The sequence below is a fragment of the Canis lupus genome, chromosome 36, assembly GCF_048164855.1.
Source record: "Canis lupus baileyi chromosome 36, mCanLup2.hap1, whole genome shotgun sequence".
NCBI classification, from domain to species: domain Eukaryota; kingdom Metazoa; phylum Chordata; class Mammalia; order Carnivora; family Canidae; genus Canis; species Canis lupus.
Genome location: NC_132873.1, coordinates 18543334 through 18561762, shown reverse-complemented (window position 1 = coordinate 18561762; position 18429 = coordinate 18543334). Strand labels below are relative to the sequence as shown.

Below are 18429 nucleotides of genomic sequence, written 5' to 3'. Positions count from 1 at the left end.
TCACAGGCAAATTCTAGCAAACATTTAAGAAGAGCTAATACCTTTACTTCTCAAACTATTCCAAAAAATGAAAGAGAAAGAAAAACTTCCAAATTCATTCAATGAGGCAATCACCCTGATACAACCCTGATACCGCCCTGATCAGATAAGGATACCCCCCAAAAAAGAGAACTACAGGCCAGTATCTCTCATGAGTACAAAAGCAAAAATCCTTAAGAAAATATTAGTAAACTGAATCCAACAATATATTAAAAAAAGAAATAAAAGGCATCCAAATTGGTAAGAAGTAAAACTCTTTTTTTTAGAAGTAAAACTCTTAATATTTGCAGATGACATAAAATATATATAGAAAAATCTAGAGTGAACAAAAAAACTACTAGAACTGACAAATGAATTCAGTAAAGTTGCAGGATACAAAATCAATGTACAGAAATCTGCTGTATTCCTATAACTAATAACAAAACAGTAGAAAGTGAAACAAAACATCCCATTTACAACTCCACCAAAAATGATAAAATATCCAGAAACAAATTTAACCAAAGAGGAAAAAGACCTGCACTTTGAAAATTATAAAACACTGAAAAAAGAAATTCAAGACAATACTAAGAAATGAAAAGACATTCTAGATAATAGGTTGGGAGAACAAATGTTAAAATGTCTGTATTGGGGCACCTAGGTGGGTCACTGGTTGAGTGCCTGCCTTTGGTCAGGTCATGATCCCAGGGTCCTGGAATGCAGTCCCAGATCAGGCTCCCTGTGGGAAGCCTGCTTCTCCCTCTGCCTATGTCTCTGCCTCTCTTTTCCTGTCTCTCATGAATAAATAAATCTTAAAAAAAAAAAAAAAAAAAAAAGTCTCTATTACCCAAAGCAATCTATAGGTTTAATGCAGTTCCTATTAAAATACCAAAAGCATTTTTCACAGAACTAGAACAAACAATTCTAAAATTTATATGGAATCACAAAAGACCCCTAATAGCCAAAATAATCTTGAAAAAGAAAAAAACTCCAAGTATGCAATCCCAGATTTCAAATTATATTAGAAAGCGGTAGTAATTAAAACAGTATGGTAATGACATGAAAGACACAGAGATCGATGGTATACAATAGAAAATCCAGAAATAAGCCTATAATGATATGGTCAATTAGTCTTTTATAAAGCAGGAATATCCAACAAGAAAAAGACCATCTCTTCAACAAGTTGGTATTAGGAAAACTGAACAGCTACATGCAAAAGAATGAAACTGGACCACTTTCTTACACCATACACAAAAATAAACTCAAAATGGGTTAAAGACCTAAATGTAAAAAAAAAAAAAAAAAAAAAAAAAAAGACCTAAATGTGAGACCTGAAACCTGAAAGGAGAGCATAGGTAGTAATTTTTCTGATATCAGCTCTAGTAACATCTTTCTAGATTAAGTCTCCTGAGGCAAGGGAAATAAAAGCAAAAATAAACTATTGGGACTTCATCAAAATGTAAAGTTTCTGCACAGTGACAGAAACAATCAACAAAACTAAAAGGCAGCCTATGAAATAGGAGAAGATATTTGCAAATGGACATTTCTCATAAAAGGCTAGTACACAAAATATATAAAGAACGAATATAATTTGACACCCATAAAACAACCTAATTAAAAAATGGGCAGAAGACATGAATAAACATTTCTCCAAGGACAACATACATCCAGATGGCCAACATACACATGAAAAGATCAACACCACTCACCATCAGGGAAATACCAAAGAAAAACTACAATGAGATATCACCTCACATCTGTCAGTATGGCTAAAATAAAAAACAAGAAACAAGTGTTGTGAGGGTGTCAACACAACTGCTGGTGGGAGTACAAACTGGTGCACCCACTGTGGAAAATAGTATGGATTAAAAACTAAAAATAGAACTACCCTACAATCCAGTAACTGCACTAAGTTACAGGGAATCTAGCTATTTAAAGGGTTAAATATGGTCTCCTCCCCCAGGCAATTTTATTAAAATCTCCAACAGAAGTTTTAGCCATTTATACTTTTTATTTTCAAATTAATACACCTACATGCAAGAATATTTTAAATCTGAGATGTTTGCATTTTACACATATGCATGCGTATGGTAGGGGGAGGTATTAAAGAAGACAAATTTTGTAAGAAGGATACATCTGACATTTCCAGAATAATTCCTATTCTTTTGTCATAAGCATTCATCAAACAGCTGTTATAGCTAATATATTTTTACCTGATTGTTCATGATTACAAAAAGATTAAATATGTTCTCCCAAAAAGCTTACTAGAAGTAAAAATCATTCATAGGTTCTATTAGCAAATAATCATCTAAATTATCTACACAGATGTCATAACATAGGAGTTAAAGTATTTTAGGCAATTCTCCATTATAAGACAGTATTATAGCTAACACAGCTAGTATATCTTTATAGAAAACACTTACACACTGTCAATAAACATAAACAATGCTGTTATTTAAAATTCTTTAAAAGCTTCAGTTTGTAAGTTAGAAATAGAGCTAACCTATGACCCAGCAATTGCACTACCAGGTATTTACCCTAAAGATACAAATGCAGTGATCCAAAGGGACACCTCCACCGCTATATTTATAGCAACAATGTCCACAATAGCCAAACTGTGGAAAGAACCCAGGTGTCCACTGACAGATGAGTGGATAAAGATGTGGGGGGTGTGTGTGTGTGTGTATACATATATATATATATGTATACACACATATATATGTATATATATGGAATATTATTTAGCCATCAAAAAGAAAGAAATCTTGCCACTTGCAATGATATGGATGGAACCAGAGGGTATATTTATGCTAAGTGAAATAAGTCAATCAGAGAAAGACGATAATCATATGATTTCACTCAGATGTGGAATTTAAGAAACAAAACAGAGGAGCACGGGGGAAGGAGGGAAAAATAAAGATGAAATCAGAGAGGGAGACAAACCATAAGAGACTGAATCACAGGAAACAAACGAAGATTGCTGAGGGGAATGGAGGGGAGTCGGGGAATGGGGTGACTGGCTGATAGACATTAAGGAGGGCATGTGATGTAATAAGCACTGGGTGTTATATAAGACTGATGAATCACCAAACTACCTCTGAAACTAATAATATACTATATGTTAATTAGTTGAATTTAAATAAATATTGTCTTTAACAAAAAGGTTTAGTGATCAGAAGACAATTTATTTTTAAAGATTTTATTTATTTATTCATGAGATACACAGAGAGAGGAAGAGAGAAGCAGAGACACAGGCAGAGGGAGAAGCAAGCTCCATGCTGGGAGCCCAAAGTGGGACTCAATCCTGGGTTTCCAGGATCATGCCCTGGGCCGAAGGCAGGCGCTAAACCGCTGAGCCACACAGGGATCCCCAGAAGACAATTTTTAACAGACCTCTGAAAGAATACAATTTCCATGGATGAAAAATTTCACTGAATATGCTGCCAACCTAATACTCCTTATCCTAATAATTGTATTTCTAGAAATGAACTAAAGAAAAAATTATTATTGATTTCATAACCATCAAGTTGGCCAAAATAGTAAGTCTGATAAAACCAGAGGTTGGGGAGGGTGTGGAACGGGAACACTGCTGTAGGGACATATATTATTCCTCATCACGTTGGAAAGCCATTTGGAGATTACATATCTAAAGATCCTTGGACACCTCTAACTGTCCAACTATTTAAGAGACAAATGTCAGGGAAAATGTAAAATAAATTTCACCACAGCATTCTATCCCTCAAAAGGTGAATAGAAAAACTGGCTGTCTGTCATCATAAAACGATGAACCAGATCTACAGGAATCAACATGAATATGGTAAAACAATACTGCTAAGTAAAAAACTGAAAATTTTAGAAGGTAAATATAGTTTGTTTATATATAATTCAAAAGCACAGAAGAACAATAAGTAAAATTTTATGGATACAAATGTATTAAATGCACTAAAACATGAAGCAGAACAACACAAATTGTTACCTGGGGGGGGAGGATTTCTGTTGTAGCTGTTTGAAGCAAAATATAAACAACTCTTTGAAGCAAAATATAAACAACTGATTACTACTGTTGATAAGTATGTAGATGTCTACCATGTTTTATACTTTGACTTAAAATATTTCAGGGGGTCCTGGCTGACTCAGTGGTAGGAGTGTGTGGTTCTTGATCTCAGGGTTGTGAGTTCAATCCCCACAGTGGGTGTAGAAATTACTTAAATAAAGTAAAAAAAAAAAAAAAAAGTTTCAAAATTAACAACAAATCTATTTAGTTTAATTTATTTACTTAAACCGTTTCCACCATTTGTATAATTATAGTTCTATTCATGCTCCTCATGGAGTGGAAGACCATGGTGTGTGTGTGTGTGTGTGTGTGTGTGTGTATTTATCTCCCTCTCCAGGCAAGGCACAAGTCGCCCACCTCGACACTTGGAGGCAGAAGCATTCCAGTGCACACAATCCCAAATGATACATTACCCTACTGTTCGAGCTTGACTTTAGATATCAGAGTATTTCCGCAGAGGGGGTGCACTGTTCTACAATACCATACTGATGCATGGAGTGGACAGAGCAAGCCCCTATGCCATCTCCCTGCTTCAAAAATCCATTTAATATATTGTTCTTGGATAGAGAACATACCAGATATTAAACTGATAAGAACAGATGCTACACTTGATCTTAGCCAAAAGGCTAAGAAGTGATAAAAATTAATTTTAAGATGAAATTCAAAACATGGACAAAGATGGTGAACAAATACGTTCATTAAAGACAAATATTTTTTAAAAAACAAAATGGGTAAAAAATAGGGGGAGGGCAACTAAATATCCTACAAGAAAAAACTGAGTAAACTGGGGTGTGCCTAATGCCCATTCTGGATATTAACGCAGGTGTTGTAAATTATTCATAAAGTATTTAATGCATGGGAAAATGCCAGTGATGTAACATTAAATGAAAGAAGCAAAACCAAACTGTGCATACAATAATGAGCTATAAAAATACATACATACAAAGATGAGAAAATATACCAAAATTTAAACTGTGGCCATTTGTCGGTGGTAGGGCTGTGTTTTACTTTCTTGTTTTTACATCTTTAAATGTTTCATATTCCCATTTTATTATTATTATTGAAAGGGGGGAAAAAAAGAGAAGGCAAACTGCAAATTCAAAATCTTCTGGTAAAAACTTATGCCCCAATTAAACTGATAAGATCCTGCTTTACTTCTTATTCTAAAAATACTGGACTATGTCAACAAAGATAAGCTTCTTTAAATATTAATATTCACAACCATACAAGCCAAAAGAATTATGCCAATAATTATATAGCTGTATATTTCTACTTTAATGTTTCTAAAGATACTGATTTAATCTCTTCTACTTCTGGTACTGTCACACAAAATACATGGTCCCTTCATCTGTGCATCAGATAAGGTCATCATATGGAAAATCTCCATACCAAATTTTAATTTATATCATAAAAATAAGCATGTGTAATTAATCATTTAGCTGTAAGAAATGACACAAATAGGGCAGCATGCAACGCGCACATATATATTTCATGACAACTGAAAAACAGAAAATACTGTTGAGAGAAACTAAAGACCTAAATAGGCAGACACACTATGTTGATGGGCTGGAAGATGCAATACTGTTATATGTCAACTGTCCCCATATTGAATTAGGTATTCACTAAGTAATTATAGCCAATATCTGATTCCAAAATTTAGATGGAAAAGCAAATGAACCAGAACAGCCAAAAACAATCTGGTTAAAGACCCTGGGGCAAACCACCTGCCTTTACGACTCACTATAGTCTAAGGAATCAAGACAATGTAGTAATGGCAAAAGAATTGAGAATTATACCAATGTAAAAGAATGAACAGTCCAGAAATGGACTCGTTTTTATATTGTCAAATGGTTTTCAACAGGATGTCAAAGTAGGTAAGGAGGAAAGGGAAGATTTGTTTTTCTAGAATTACTGAGATACAGTTGACAAAGTAAAAGCATTTTTTAACAAATGATGCTGGAAGAGAGAAACATAGTGGGGGCAGAGAAGCCTTGACTTCTTCATCACACCATAAACAAAAATTAATTCAAAACGGATCACAGACTGAAATGGAAAAGCTAAAATTATAAAGCTCCCGGGAGAAAACATAAGATACCCTTTGCAACTTCAGTGTAGACAAAATTTATTAGGACAGAAAAGAGTAAGCCATAAAAGTAAAAACACTTTGATGAATTCCAATATAAAAACTGCTCTTTGAAAGGCACCGTTAAAAAAAATAAAATAAACAGATGGGCGCCTGGATAGCTCAGCTGGCTAACCATCTATCTTCAGCTTAATTCATGATCCCAGGGTCCTGGGATCGAGTCCTCCCTGCTCAGCGGGGAGTCTGCTTCTGTCTCTTCCTCTGCCACTCCCCCACAGCTTGTGTGCTCTCTATCTCAAGTAAATAAAATCTTTTAAAAAATAAAACAGGCAAGCCACAGATAAAATACAAATATATCTGATAAGGGACTTGTATTAAGAATATATGAAGACTTGCTACAACTACATAATAAAAAAAAGACAACCCAATGTTTTAAATGGGCAAAAGAGAAATGCCTGAGTGGCTCAGCAGTTGGGCATCTGCCTTTGGCTCAGGGTGAGATCCCAGAGTCTCAGGATCGAGTCCCATGTCGGGCTTCTTGGGTGGAGCCTGCTTCTCCCTCTGCCTGTGTCTCTGCCTCATTCTCTCTCTCTCATGAATAAATAAAATCTTTAAAAAAAAGAAATGGGCAAAAGACTTGTAGTCACTTCCCAAATGGCTAATATGAGCCTGGAAAATTGCTTTATATTATTAGCAATTAGGGAAATGCAAATTAAAAGTACAATGAGATGCTACTATATATGCATTACAATGGCCAAAACGAAAGACAGTACCAAATACCGTTGAATATATAAAATGATAAAAATTTGCGCTTAAAAAAATAAAAATTAAAAAAATTAAAAATACACCTACCCTATATAAACCAGCATGTCCTCAAAGGTATTTAACCAAGAGAAATAAAAACATATATCCATGAAGAGACTTGTACACAAATGTCATACCAGTTTTATTTGTAAGAACCAGAAATGGAAGCAGTCCAAGTATCTATCAACAGGTGAATAGATAAGCAACCAACAATATGGAACAATATAAAAAATCATTATTCTGCTTGAAAATAAGCCAGATGACAGAGATTGCAAACTAATCTATAGTGACAGGTTATCCAGAGTCAGAGGTGAAGGGAGAAATGACTTGCAAAGGGGATGAGGAAACTTTGGGGATTATGGGAAACATGTTTACTATCTTGATTGCAGTGACAGTTTCACGTGTGTATGAAAACTTATAAAATTGTATACCTAAATGTATACAGTTTATTATATGGAGATTATACTTCAATAAAGTAAAAGAGAAATTTTTCACGAAACAAGGGAACCAGAAAACTATAGCAGAATAGAGTTGAGGGTCATGGTTGTGGCTACCCTTGCGAGGCAGTGGTACAGGGAATCAGAGATGGGGGAAGTTCTAACACACCAGTAATTTTTTTTTTCATCTGTGTACTGGTTACACAGGAGTATTCAAGTTGCAAAAGTGTACACTTGTGATAGTATACTTTTCTGTACATTGTTCTTTAATACAAAGTTTTTAGAAGAGGAAATAACATCTACCTATGACCTAATAATTGACTCCTTTATCCAAGAGAAATGAAACACTTATCCACAAAAAAGAACTAAACAAAATATTCATAGAAGTGTCCTTCAAAATGGTCCCAAACTGGAAATGGCCCAGATACCCATCAACAGGAAACTGGATAAACAATGTATGGTATATTCATGTATTTATAAAATTGAGTATTACTCCAGAATAAAAAGAAACAAACTATTAATATATGCAGTAATATGGGTGGATCTGAAAACATCATGCTGGGTACAAGAAATCAGGGACAAAGGAGTATTTATGTATAATCAACTAATACAGTTATAGAAAAGGCAAAATTTACCTGTGGTTGCAATTGCTTCTAGAATGAGGAGAAGTCAAAAGAGAGTGGGGAAAGATAAAGGGTAGAGTCATGGAAAATGTTCTGTATCTGCTAGAAATGTCAGGGGAAAAATGCTTACTATGGACATTGTAAAATATCTATCAAAACTAGTGAATTACTAAATTAAATGCTTAATGGGTTCCTTTAATTCACCTTGAATAATTCCCCAAAGCATAATGCAAAATCCAAATTTAAGCTTCTGAAAAAAAGCCAGTAATTTCAATTGTGGTGAAGAATACACTTTATTTAGGTCTCACTTTGCTGAAATTCATCTATTTTTCTTCCATGAATATCACTTTCCAATTAGTAAAAAAAATGAGAATGTCTTGCCCTGAGTGCTTTATTTTTAAGATGGCTTCATATAAGAATATTACACACTATGAAATAGAACTTAATCTGAAAGGCTCATTAACAATAGTAAGGTTGTACAGTGGTTTCCAAAATGGAGGTGATTGTACCCGAGGAGGTATAGTGATGATGATGTATGGGATATAAGACCTTATTAGGAGTTCTTATATTTAATCTGTATTATAATACACATATTTATTTTGAGTATAATATAATGGAATAAAATATACAGGTTTCCTTAACACACAAAATGACACTAACCTCTTCTCTATGTCACCTGTCAGACAATCACACAACTGAAGTATTCTGGTATGAAGCAATTCTAAGTATTCTGAAGAGAGTGACAGTATTTGCTAGCTTCTTTTTTCAATAATGAAATAACCCACCTTTTGGGTTTTGTTTTGTTTTAAGATTTTATTTATTCATTCATGAAAGACACACACAGAGAGGCAGAGACATAGGCAGAGGGAGAAGCAGGCTCCTCACAAGGAGCCCAATGCACGACTGGATCTCAGAACCCCAGGACTATGCCCTAAGCCGAAGGCAGATGTTCAGCTGGTGAGCCATCCAGGCATCCCAGAACCCACCTTTGTGGAAGCTGCTACAAGAGACAGGTGTTCCAGAGAAGAGTTTCAACAGTAAATAATTTCCTTAATAGAAACAATATTTGATGGGGGCGCCTGAGTGGCTCAGTTAGTTAAATATTCAAACTCCTGATTTTTGATGCAGGTCATGATTCTAGGGCTGTAACATGAAGCCCGTGTCAGGCTCCACACTTAAGATTCTCTCTCTCCCTCTAACCACCGCCCCCCATCGCCTCCCTCTCAAAAAAAGAAGGAAAAAAAAAAACATTATTTTGTGGGAAAAGTGTATTATATAATCCTTCATGAAGCATCTGTTTTGATTTCAACAAAACAAAGTTGGGGGCAGGAAAGTAAAGTTTAATTTCAAAAGCAACTACTGAAGCAAAAGAGAAGATAAAGTAAGAAGACAGTCAAATGTTACAATATTTTATTGATGTAGTTGAGGAGTGACCATAGCATTTTGTACTAAACAGATTTATCAGTTGTTTCATGGCAAAGTATTTAAAAAGAGATGTCAAAAACTTAAGAATTTATCTTTTACAAAAAAAGTCTAAATTTGCTGACTTTCTGTGGTAACTATTAGTCTTATGCTACGTAGCCATTGTTTTTAAAAACAAAAAATTGGTTACTCTGTACCTTAAAAATAAATGAGACATTTTAAAACTTGGCAAGAAATAACTGTATTAAAAAAAAAAAAAACACAAAAACAATGTGTCATCTTGAACTACTGTACCTGATACTATAAAATCAGAGAAACCATTTTCAAACTCTCAAACTCTAAGTGCTTTTCAAAACAGTTTTCTATGGATTTTGAACACACTGATTAAAAATATATAAATGCAAATCCTCACATTGGTTTGCCTAGGAAAAGCAAACCCTACTAGCCAAATCTGCAAAATTGGTGTATGGAAATTTTTTTTTAAAGATTTTATTTATTTATTCACGATAGATATATATATATAGAGAGAGAGAGAGGCAGAGACACAGGCAGAGGGAGAAGCAGGCTCCACGCAGGGAGCCCGACGTGGGACTTGATCCCGGGTCTCCAGGATCGCACCCTGGGCCAAAGGCCGGCACCAAACCGCTGAGCCACCCAGGGATCCCCGGTGTATGGAAATTAAACAATGATTGTCTCCATTAAGAAAGCATAGCCCAAATACATGATGATCTCATTGCAACTTGAACTCTCTCACTGATCATTTGATGATTAAAAAAAAAAAAAAAGAAAGCATAGCCAAATATGTACTCACTCTTTCCAGGTATATATCTCTATATGAGCTGCCTTTTAATTAAGACAAACATTAAAACCAAGTACCAAATTAAACAAATTCAAGATCCAGACTTTGGAATTTCTTTATTTCTAAGTAGTAAACCCAAGATTTTTCAAACATAATGCAATATATTCATTGCTCCTGCTTTAAAAAAAAATATGTATTTATTTTAAAAATTTAGAGTAAACAAAAAGGTTTTTGAGCCATTACTAACATTTATAAAGTACTCCATTCACAGATGAGGGGATCACTGATTCCCTTCACTAGTCTCTATAGTCATTTGTTATAAAATAAAATAAGCCAAATAACCCAAGAAAGAATTAGTCTTTATAAATAAAATTAACATTATTAGATTTTAGTGAATCCTTTCAGGAAATCTAATACCAACTGTAAATAATTCTTCAAATAATAGTTTTCATAAAAACCTTTTTTATTGAATTCCTATTCTATGTAAGGGACTGAGAAGCATTTCAGATGAGTGAAAGGCCCAATACTCCAAAATTCAGGGGGATTTAAGACAGTATACAATTATCTACAACACAAGGAAAAGCAAGGAAGGTCTAGAGAAACGAAGAAGAAAACAATTAATTTTGCTTGGTGTCTACAGCTTCACAAAAGAGATGGATAAAGCTGGGTCCCAAAAGGTAAGGGTGATTTTGACTAGAAAAATTAGGGAGAAGACAGACTGAGAACCATGGATAAAAGCATTTACAAGTTGGGATAAAGAATATACAGTATTGGGGATCCCTGGGTGGCTCAGAGGTTTGGCGCCTGCCTTCAGCCTAGGGTGTGATCCTGGAGACCCTGCATGGAGCCTGCTTCTCCCTCTGCCTGTGTCTCTGCCTCTCTCTCTGTGTCTCTCATGAATGAATAAATAAAATCTTAAAAAAAAAAAAAAAAAAAAAAGAATATACCGTATTTTTCAGGTCAGATTATTAGCTGTTTTGCTGTACTGACTTAGCCAACCCCTTTCTTCACATACCAAACTAAGCAACATGCTTTTACAGGTATTTTCCAAAAAAGCATGTAATTCTTAAGTACAGTTACAAAATTGATTTATTGCAATTCTACAATATTTGGGCCTACTTAATATATTTACAGTTCTAATTTTTCCCAGCTTCATCATTCTTCACCAGGAGGTTTAAATGTTAACTGTCACATAATGACAAGACATCAATTATGAACCTTCCAACTTTGCTTTTCTTCTCACTTAAAAGTATGGCTTACTTGTCCCTTCTTTTCCAAACCTAATAGCTTCACTTGTTTTGAAATCGTAATACCTTGTGCTGCTTCTTGGACTCTGCTCCCTTGATTACATTCTCTAGTGATTCCTTGTATCCCTCACTTAAACTCACAATCTTTCTGTTTTGGAATGAATACCTAGCTCTTTGACTTCTCTATTATGTCTAGCTCTGTCTAAAGCAGAGAAACAATATGTATTTTATTACTAGCAAAATCTATACTGTTTTAAAAGCCAATTTGTAAATCAACAGTGATGCATTTTAAGACATCTGCCTCAACATATGGTAAACTGTATTTTAAAATAACAGCAGAAGCATGGGATGAAGCTTTTAGAGATCATGTAATCTGTGGGTTTTCTAATATTTCCTGACAAAACTTTCCCAGATGAAATCTTCATAGATCATCTCAAATATGTGGAGCTGACAAAAAATGTTGCTAATACTATTCTATGTTCAAATATATCAATTTATTACTAACTTGAAGAGACCAATTAAAGATTAAGTATGTCAGTCTTAAAACATTCTAAGCAACCCATTTATTACCATAAAGTTTTATTTTGATTTCACCCAGATAAATAGTTCCAAGTGGGTAGCAGCTTTTGTAGTGTCAGGATATGCTTCAATTAAATTGATTAAAAATTTTTTAAACAAGGAATTTTTTTCTTTCAAAATTGGTTTGGAATGTGTTATGATTTTCAATGTGTGTATGTTAACCATGCAACAAAATCTTTATCAACGTTTTGAACAGCTATTGAAAAAAAACAGTGATTCAGCTATTACTGAAATGGGTTATTAACAGTTTTTCGAAACTTAAATTGGGACAAACAGCTAGAGTGAAACATAATGCTGTCATTGGGCGCTATGAATTCAAGACTAAAGAATTAATCACCAGCCCTCAGATGGAAAACCAGGTGCAGAGCTGACCCTTTCTGGATATAGTAAACAGAAAGGGTGAGGCCATCTTTCAGTTTCTTGCCTCCAAAAGATGAACCTCTCTGCTTGTCAGGTGGGGAAAGATGCCTTCTTTATCTTGGATCTTAGGTTCCACATTTTTTATGTCACTGGGTTCCACCTTCGGAGTGATGGTCTTGTTGGTCAGAGTCTTCATGAAGATCAGCATATGCCCCATCAGATGCAGGACCAGGTACAGGGTCAACTCTTTCTGGATAATGAAATCAGAAAGAGTGCAGCAACCATCTTCCAGCTGCTTGCTTGCAAAGATGAGCCTTTGCTGTTGTTTTATCTGGCAGGGGTGAATGCCCTTTCCATCTTGGATCTTGGCCTTCACATTTTCAATGCCATCACTAGGTTCCATCTCCAGGGTGATGGTCTTGCCAGTCAAGGTCTTCATGAAGATTTGCATTCTAATCTGCTAGTGAATGCAAGGACACTGAATCCAATCATGTGGAGTCACCTCCATGCCCAACAGATACCTGTCAATGCCAACTGCTTCTGAACTAAAATTTATATACGTACATGAGGGTGCCAGAACCATTCAATGGAGAAAGAACAGTCCTTTAAAAAAATGGTGCTGGTAAATTGCATATGCACATGTAAAAGGATGAAGTTGGACCCTTGCCTAACACCATACATAAATACGAACTCAAAATGAGTCAAAGACCTAAATGTAAGAGATAAAACTATAAAACTGTTAGGGAAAAAACAAAAAACAAAAACAAAAAAAAACAGGAGAAAATCTTCATAACATTGGATTCACAATGATTTCTTGGACGTGGCACCAAAAGCATAAGCAGCAAGAAAAAATAATCTGACTTCATTAAAATTAAAAACTCTGTACATCAAAGGATACCATCAACAGAGTAAAAAGGCAATTCATGAAATAGGTGACAATATTTATAAATCATGGATCTGATATGAAATTAATATCCAGAATATATCAGGAATTCCTACACCTCAACAACAAAAACTTGATTTTAAAAATGGACAAAAGTGGGACACCTGGGTGATTCAGCGGTTGAGCATCTGCCTTCAGCTCAGGACATTATCCTGGCATCCTGGGATGGAGTCTCACGTTGTGCTCCCTGCAGTCTGCTTCTCCCTCTGCCTATGTCTCTGCTTCTCTCTTCCTGTGTCTCTCATGAATGAATGGATAAATAAATAAATAAATAAAATCCTTAAAAAAGAAAAAAAAGAAAAATGGACAAAAGACTTGGATAGACATTTCTACAAAAATCAAAACCCACAAATGGTCAATAAGCAATTGAAAAGATGCTCAATATCACTAATCATTAGAAAAATGTTAAATCAAAACCATATGAGATGCCACTTCACACTCACTAGGATAGCTATTATAAAATAAAAGAAAACTCAGAAAACAACAAGTGCTGCTGAAGATGTGGAGAAACTGGAACCCTTGTGCCTTGCTACTGGAGTGTAAAATGCTGTAGCTGCTGTGGAAAAGAGTATGGCGGTTCCTCAAAAATTAAACATAGAATTACCATATGATTCAGCAATTCCACTTCTGGGTATATACCCCAAAGAACTGAAAGCAAGGACTCAAACAGGTATGTGTATGACAATGTTCAGAGCAGCAATTATTCACAATAGCCAAAAGGTGAAAACAGTAAACATCTATCTACAGATGAATAAACATTGTGGTATATACACACAATAGAATAGTTTTCAGTCTTTAGAAAGGAATGAAATTCTGATTCATGCTAACATGGTTGAACTTTGAAGACTTATGCTAAGTGAAATAAGCCAAATACAAAAGAACAAATATTGCATGATTCCACTTATATGAGATTCCTAGAATTCATAAAAACAGGAAGAAAAGTGATTACCAGGGGCTAGAAGTGGGGGTGGTACAGGGTTATTATTTAAGGAGTAATTTCAGTTTGGGATGATGAACAAGTTCTGAAGATAGTGATGATGGTTGCACAACTCTGTGAATATACTTAATACCACTGAAATGTACACTTAAAAATGATTAAAATGGTAAATTTCAGGTTGTATATTTTACAAAAAAAAAAACTTATGTGTGCCATTTATTTTATTATGGTGGCAGTATAAAAATGTGGCTAAGAATACAAGCTTAAAAATTATGCTGCTTGGTTTCAACCCAGCTCTGTCACTTTATAAGCTCTGTAGTTTGTGCCTGGTCTGCTCAGACAGTAAAACAACCTACTTCATAGAATTATGGCAAGAATTAAGTAAATTTTACACGTAAAGCATTTACAACAGGGCATGTCATTTAGTAGTCACTTTTAATTACCACAGGTTTAAAATATATTTTTAATGAGATTTTAGTGAAACATCTACAGAACCTTGAAACTCCTCAAAACTCCAGAGTTCAGTAAAACACACTTTGAAAACCAGTGATCTAATCCAAATTTCTCACTTTACAGGTAAAGGAAGAAACCAAGATAAGAGATTTGCCTGAGGTCACATATCTTGTTTTGCTAATATTAACTTTCCTAAAGTAAGAGTCTGGAATTAACAATACTACTGCTGACACTGAACTACTTCAGAACCAAGGCAAAGCCAAGAGATTCTATAGAATCTATGAAAGTGTGATGTCATCCACCATGCTAATCTTTATTTTTTGTTAATTTTGTTTTAGAGACGGGTAGTCTACATAGGAGAGGAAGAGAGAAAAACTTTAGCAGGCTCCACGCCCAGAGTGGAGCCAGATCTCACAACCCTACAGTCATGACCTGAGCCGAAATCAAGACTCTAACACTTAACTGAGCAACCCAGGTGCCCCTCACCATGCTAATCTAAAAAATACAGTAATTATTAATGGGGTGAAAACCAAAAGACAGCAAAACCAAAAGAAAAGTCATTCTAATTATTCTCAAAGACATGGTTAAAAAAAAAACCCTCCTCTGAGAATAAAGTGTTAAAATATTAGTGAAAATAAATTATTTGAGGCACACTACTCCACTCCTTTTAGCCAATTACTATATAATCTTAATGAGACCTCTGAGTCTGAAAAATCAGCTGCTTTTTCTACCAAATAGAGCTAATATTCACCATGAGGAGACATCTACAAATAATTCTTTATTAAATTCAAACAGAAGAGAGCGGCAGTCCAAATCACACAAAATGTCTAATCCAAAAAATCATGTATTAAAGCTTTGTAGACATTTTTGTACTTACTTGAATAGGGCTAGATCTGGTTTCTGGGAAATTCACAACACAAAAAGCAAAATAACAGAGACAATCTTTGAAGGTCAGACTCAACAAGAGCTAAAAAGCTTTGGAGCGTCTCTATTTTGCCCTTCCTCCATTGGTCTTACTTCCCAACTGGGCTCTCAAACGGTAGTACCAACCTCGGCCTGGAATGTCCTCCCCATCTACATCAGCTGAAATCCTACCCCTCCTTCTTTTAAAATCCTAGCCCATTCATAAAGGTTCCACTTAAATCTGGCAGCTTCTGAGATTTTCCCCTCAGCGCTCCCACTCTAGCATTAATCTCTCTCCTCTTTGCTCCCCTATTTTGTAGCTTTATTCTACATTTTATTATATAATGCATGGGTTGCATTACAACTATCTACTTTAACTTCTCCCCCCCCCCCCCCCACGCACACACACCTTACCCCTAGGAAAATCCCAAGAGCAGCTGGCTGGGGGAAGAAAGGAATCAACATTTGCCAACACCTCAGTACCTTGAAAGGTGCTAGGCATTTTTTTTTTAAAGATTTCATTTACTTATTCATGAAAGACTGAGAGAGAGAGAGATACAGGCAGAGAGAGAAGCAGGCTGCATGCAGGGAGCCCAACGCGGGACTCCATCCCCAGTCTTCAGGATCACGCCCTGGGCTGAAGGCGGCGCTAAACCGCTGGGCCACCGGGGCTTCTCAAGCATTTTGCATACATTATCCCATTTAATCTGTGGGACAACCACGCGGGGGGGGGGGGGGGTAAATAGGTGGGGTTATTCCCATTTTACTGATAGGAAAGTACGATTCAGAGTTAATAGCTTAGCTGTCACACTGCTAGCCAATTCCAAGGGTTTCCGGAGCCTCTGGCTTGCCTGGCTTCCACGAGCTCTCTCCAACCACTCCGTGCTGCAGGTCCTGTCCACTTTGTGTCCCTCACTCTGAACGATTCGCTGGATTTAATATTCCTATGAGCTCACCGCCACCTATTATTTATTTATTTTTAATTTTATTTATTTATATTTTATTTATTTATTCCTGAGAGACACAGAGACACAGAGAGAGAAGCAGAGCCACAGGCAGAGGGAGAAGCAGGCTCCATGCAGGGAGCCCGAGGCGGGACTGGATCCCGGGGCCCCAGGGTCACGCCCCGGGCCACCCGGGGATCCAACCCCACCCCCCCTTTGAATAACCCGTTCACGCCCTATCCCTACCCTAGCCCGCTCCCTTCGCGGTTCCCACACAGCAGGTTTTACACACCGACACACGGGCGGCCTCCCACGTCTCCAGGACACAAGGCTGCAGGCACATCCACCCTTACCGGGAGGTGAAGTGAAGACCTTTCAGATTTTCCGCAGGTTTCCCCAAGTGCTCTCCTCACAGGATTCAAGACCCCCTCACCGCCCCCCCCCCCCCACCCCTACACACACCCGCGAGGCAACATTCGCTGCGACGCTTGTGCCCCTCGGAAAGGCTCTGGCTTCCGCGCTCGGAAGCGCCCAGGCTCAGGCGGTTCCCGGCTCGCGCTGCGGGGACGCCCTGACACCCGCGAATACCCCCCCCCCCCCCCTCCGAGCGTCTTCGGACCGAGGCCTCCCGCACCGGCACACTGCCGCCCCTCCCCCCGCCCCCGGGAATTGCAGTTTGGATTTCCGGCGGGAATGCACACCGCCGAGGGGACTGCGGGCTCAGCAGCCCGGGGGCAATTGCTCAGCCCGCTGGATCAGAAGAGGACGCGCAAGGCGCCCCGCGTTTCTCCATCTCTGCGCCGAATTCATTTAGGGAAGATGAGGGGCGGGGGGCGCCGGAGCCCCGGGTGCTGCGGCCAAGCCGGGGGGGGGGGGTCCCGGCCGCCGGGTCCAAGGCGAACCGCACCCTCCCCACGCGGGGCCGCACCTCAGCACCTCATTGTCTCGCTCGGGCGCTGCGCCCCGCCGCCGCCCCGCTGGGCGTGGTCCAACCGGCCCCGCGGCGACCCCGCCCCGGCTCGGCCGCCCGCACCGCGCCCGGATGGCGGGGCCCGGAGCCGGGAAAATGGAGGCGGGAGCGGCGGTCCGCGCCCGGCCGGCCTCCCCGCCCGCCGCGAGGGCGAGGCTGAGCACTCACCGCGGCTGCTGCTCGATGGTCCGGCGGCCGCCGCTCCCCCTGCTCCCGCCGCCGCCGCCGCCGCCGCCTCCTCAGGCGCGGCGCTCCTTCCCCGGAGACGCCGCGAGCGCCCGCAGCTCCCGCGCCGCGCGCAGCGTGACTGACTGACTGACCGACCGACGGGCGGCGGCGGCGGCGGCGGCGGCGGCGGGGGCGGGGCGGGGCGCGCGGGCGGGGCGGCCGCAGCGCCCAGCGGGGGCCGATCCCAGGGCGGCCGCGTCCGGCCGAGACGCAGAAGGCGGAGCTGAGGGCCGGGCGGCCGACGGCCCGACTGCCTCGCGCCCGGCCGCTCGCTGCCCCCGCCCGCCGCCAGCCACTCACTTCCGGCGCCGCCGGCCGCGCCCGCCCCTCCCGCGCCCCCCGCGCGCCCCCCGCGCGCGTCGCTCGCCCTCCCCGCGGGCGCCGGACCGCACCCAGCCGGGCTGCCCGCGGCGCTGCCCCCGCCCCGCGCGCCTGCGGACCGCCTCCCGGAGCCGGTGAATCAGGGAATGAATGAGCGAGGCAGGAACGCCCCGGTGCCGGCCCACCCCCGGCTCGCCTTCCGCTGGATGCGGGCCCGGTGGCCTCCGGCCCTGGGCGTGGGACTCCCTGGAGCCCCGAGCGGACCCGGCGGGCCCCGTGAGCCTGCACCTACGGCTCACCCACGGCT

The 18429-nt window shown here is 39.3% G+C and overlaps 1 protein-coding gene, 1 non-coding gene and 1 pseudogene across 11 annotated transcripts in view; 1 reads left to right on the top strand and 2 right to left on the bottom strand.

Moving 5' to 3' along the window:
* Positions 1-17871, bottom strand: part of RAPH1 (Ras association (RalGDS/AF-6) and pleckstrin homology domains 1) — a 95466-nt gene extending 77595 nt beyond the window's left edge. For 2 of the 10 annotated variants that reach the window (XM_072812979.1, XM_072812984.1), the window contains exon 1: positions 17742-17871. Coding sequence is in view for 8 of the 10 variants with exons in the window: in XM_072812980.1 (XP_072669081.1) it covers positions 16896-16946 (51 nt within the window). In the remaining 2 variants the exon portion in view is untranslated. Of the gene's footprint in view, positions 1-16895; positions 17006-17741 lie in introns of those variants that run through there. The other 8 variants (XM_072812978.1, XM_072812985.1, XM_072812981.1 and 5 more) reach the window with 6 other exon arrangements.
* Positions 4527-4707, bottom strand: LOC140625932 (U2 spliceosomal RNA; annotated as a pseudogene).
* LOC140625930 (small nucleolar RNA SNORD81) lies at positions 10152-10242 on the top strand. Its single transcript, XR_012025195.1, has one exon. It is a non-coding gene; the product is annotated as a small nucleolar RNA SNORD81 (small nucleolar RNA).
* Positions 17872-18429: the final 558 nt, after the last annotated feature.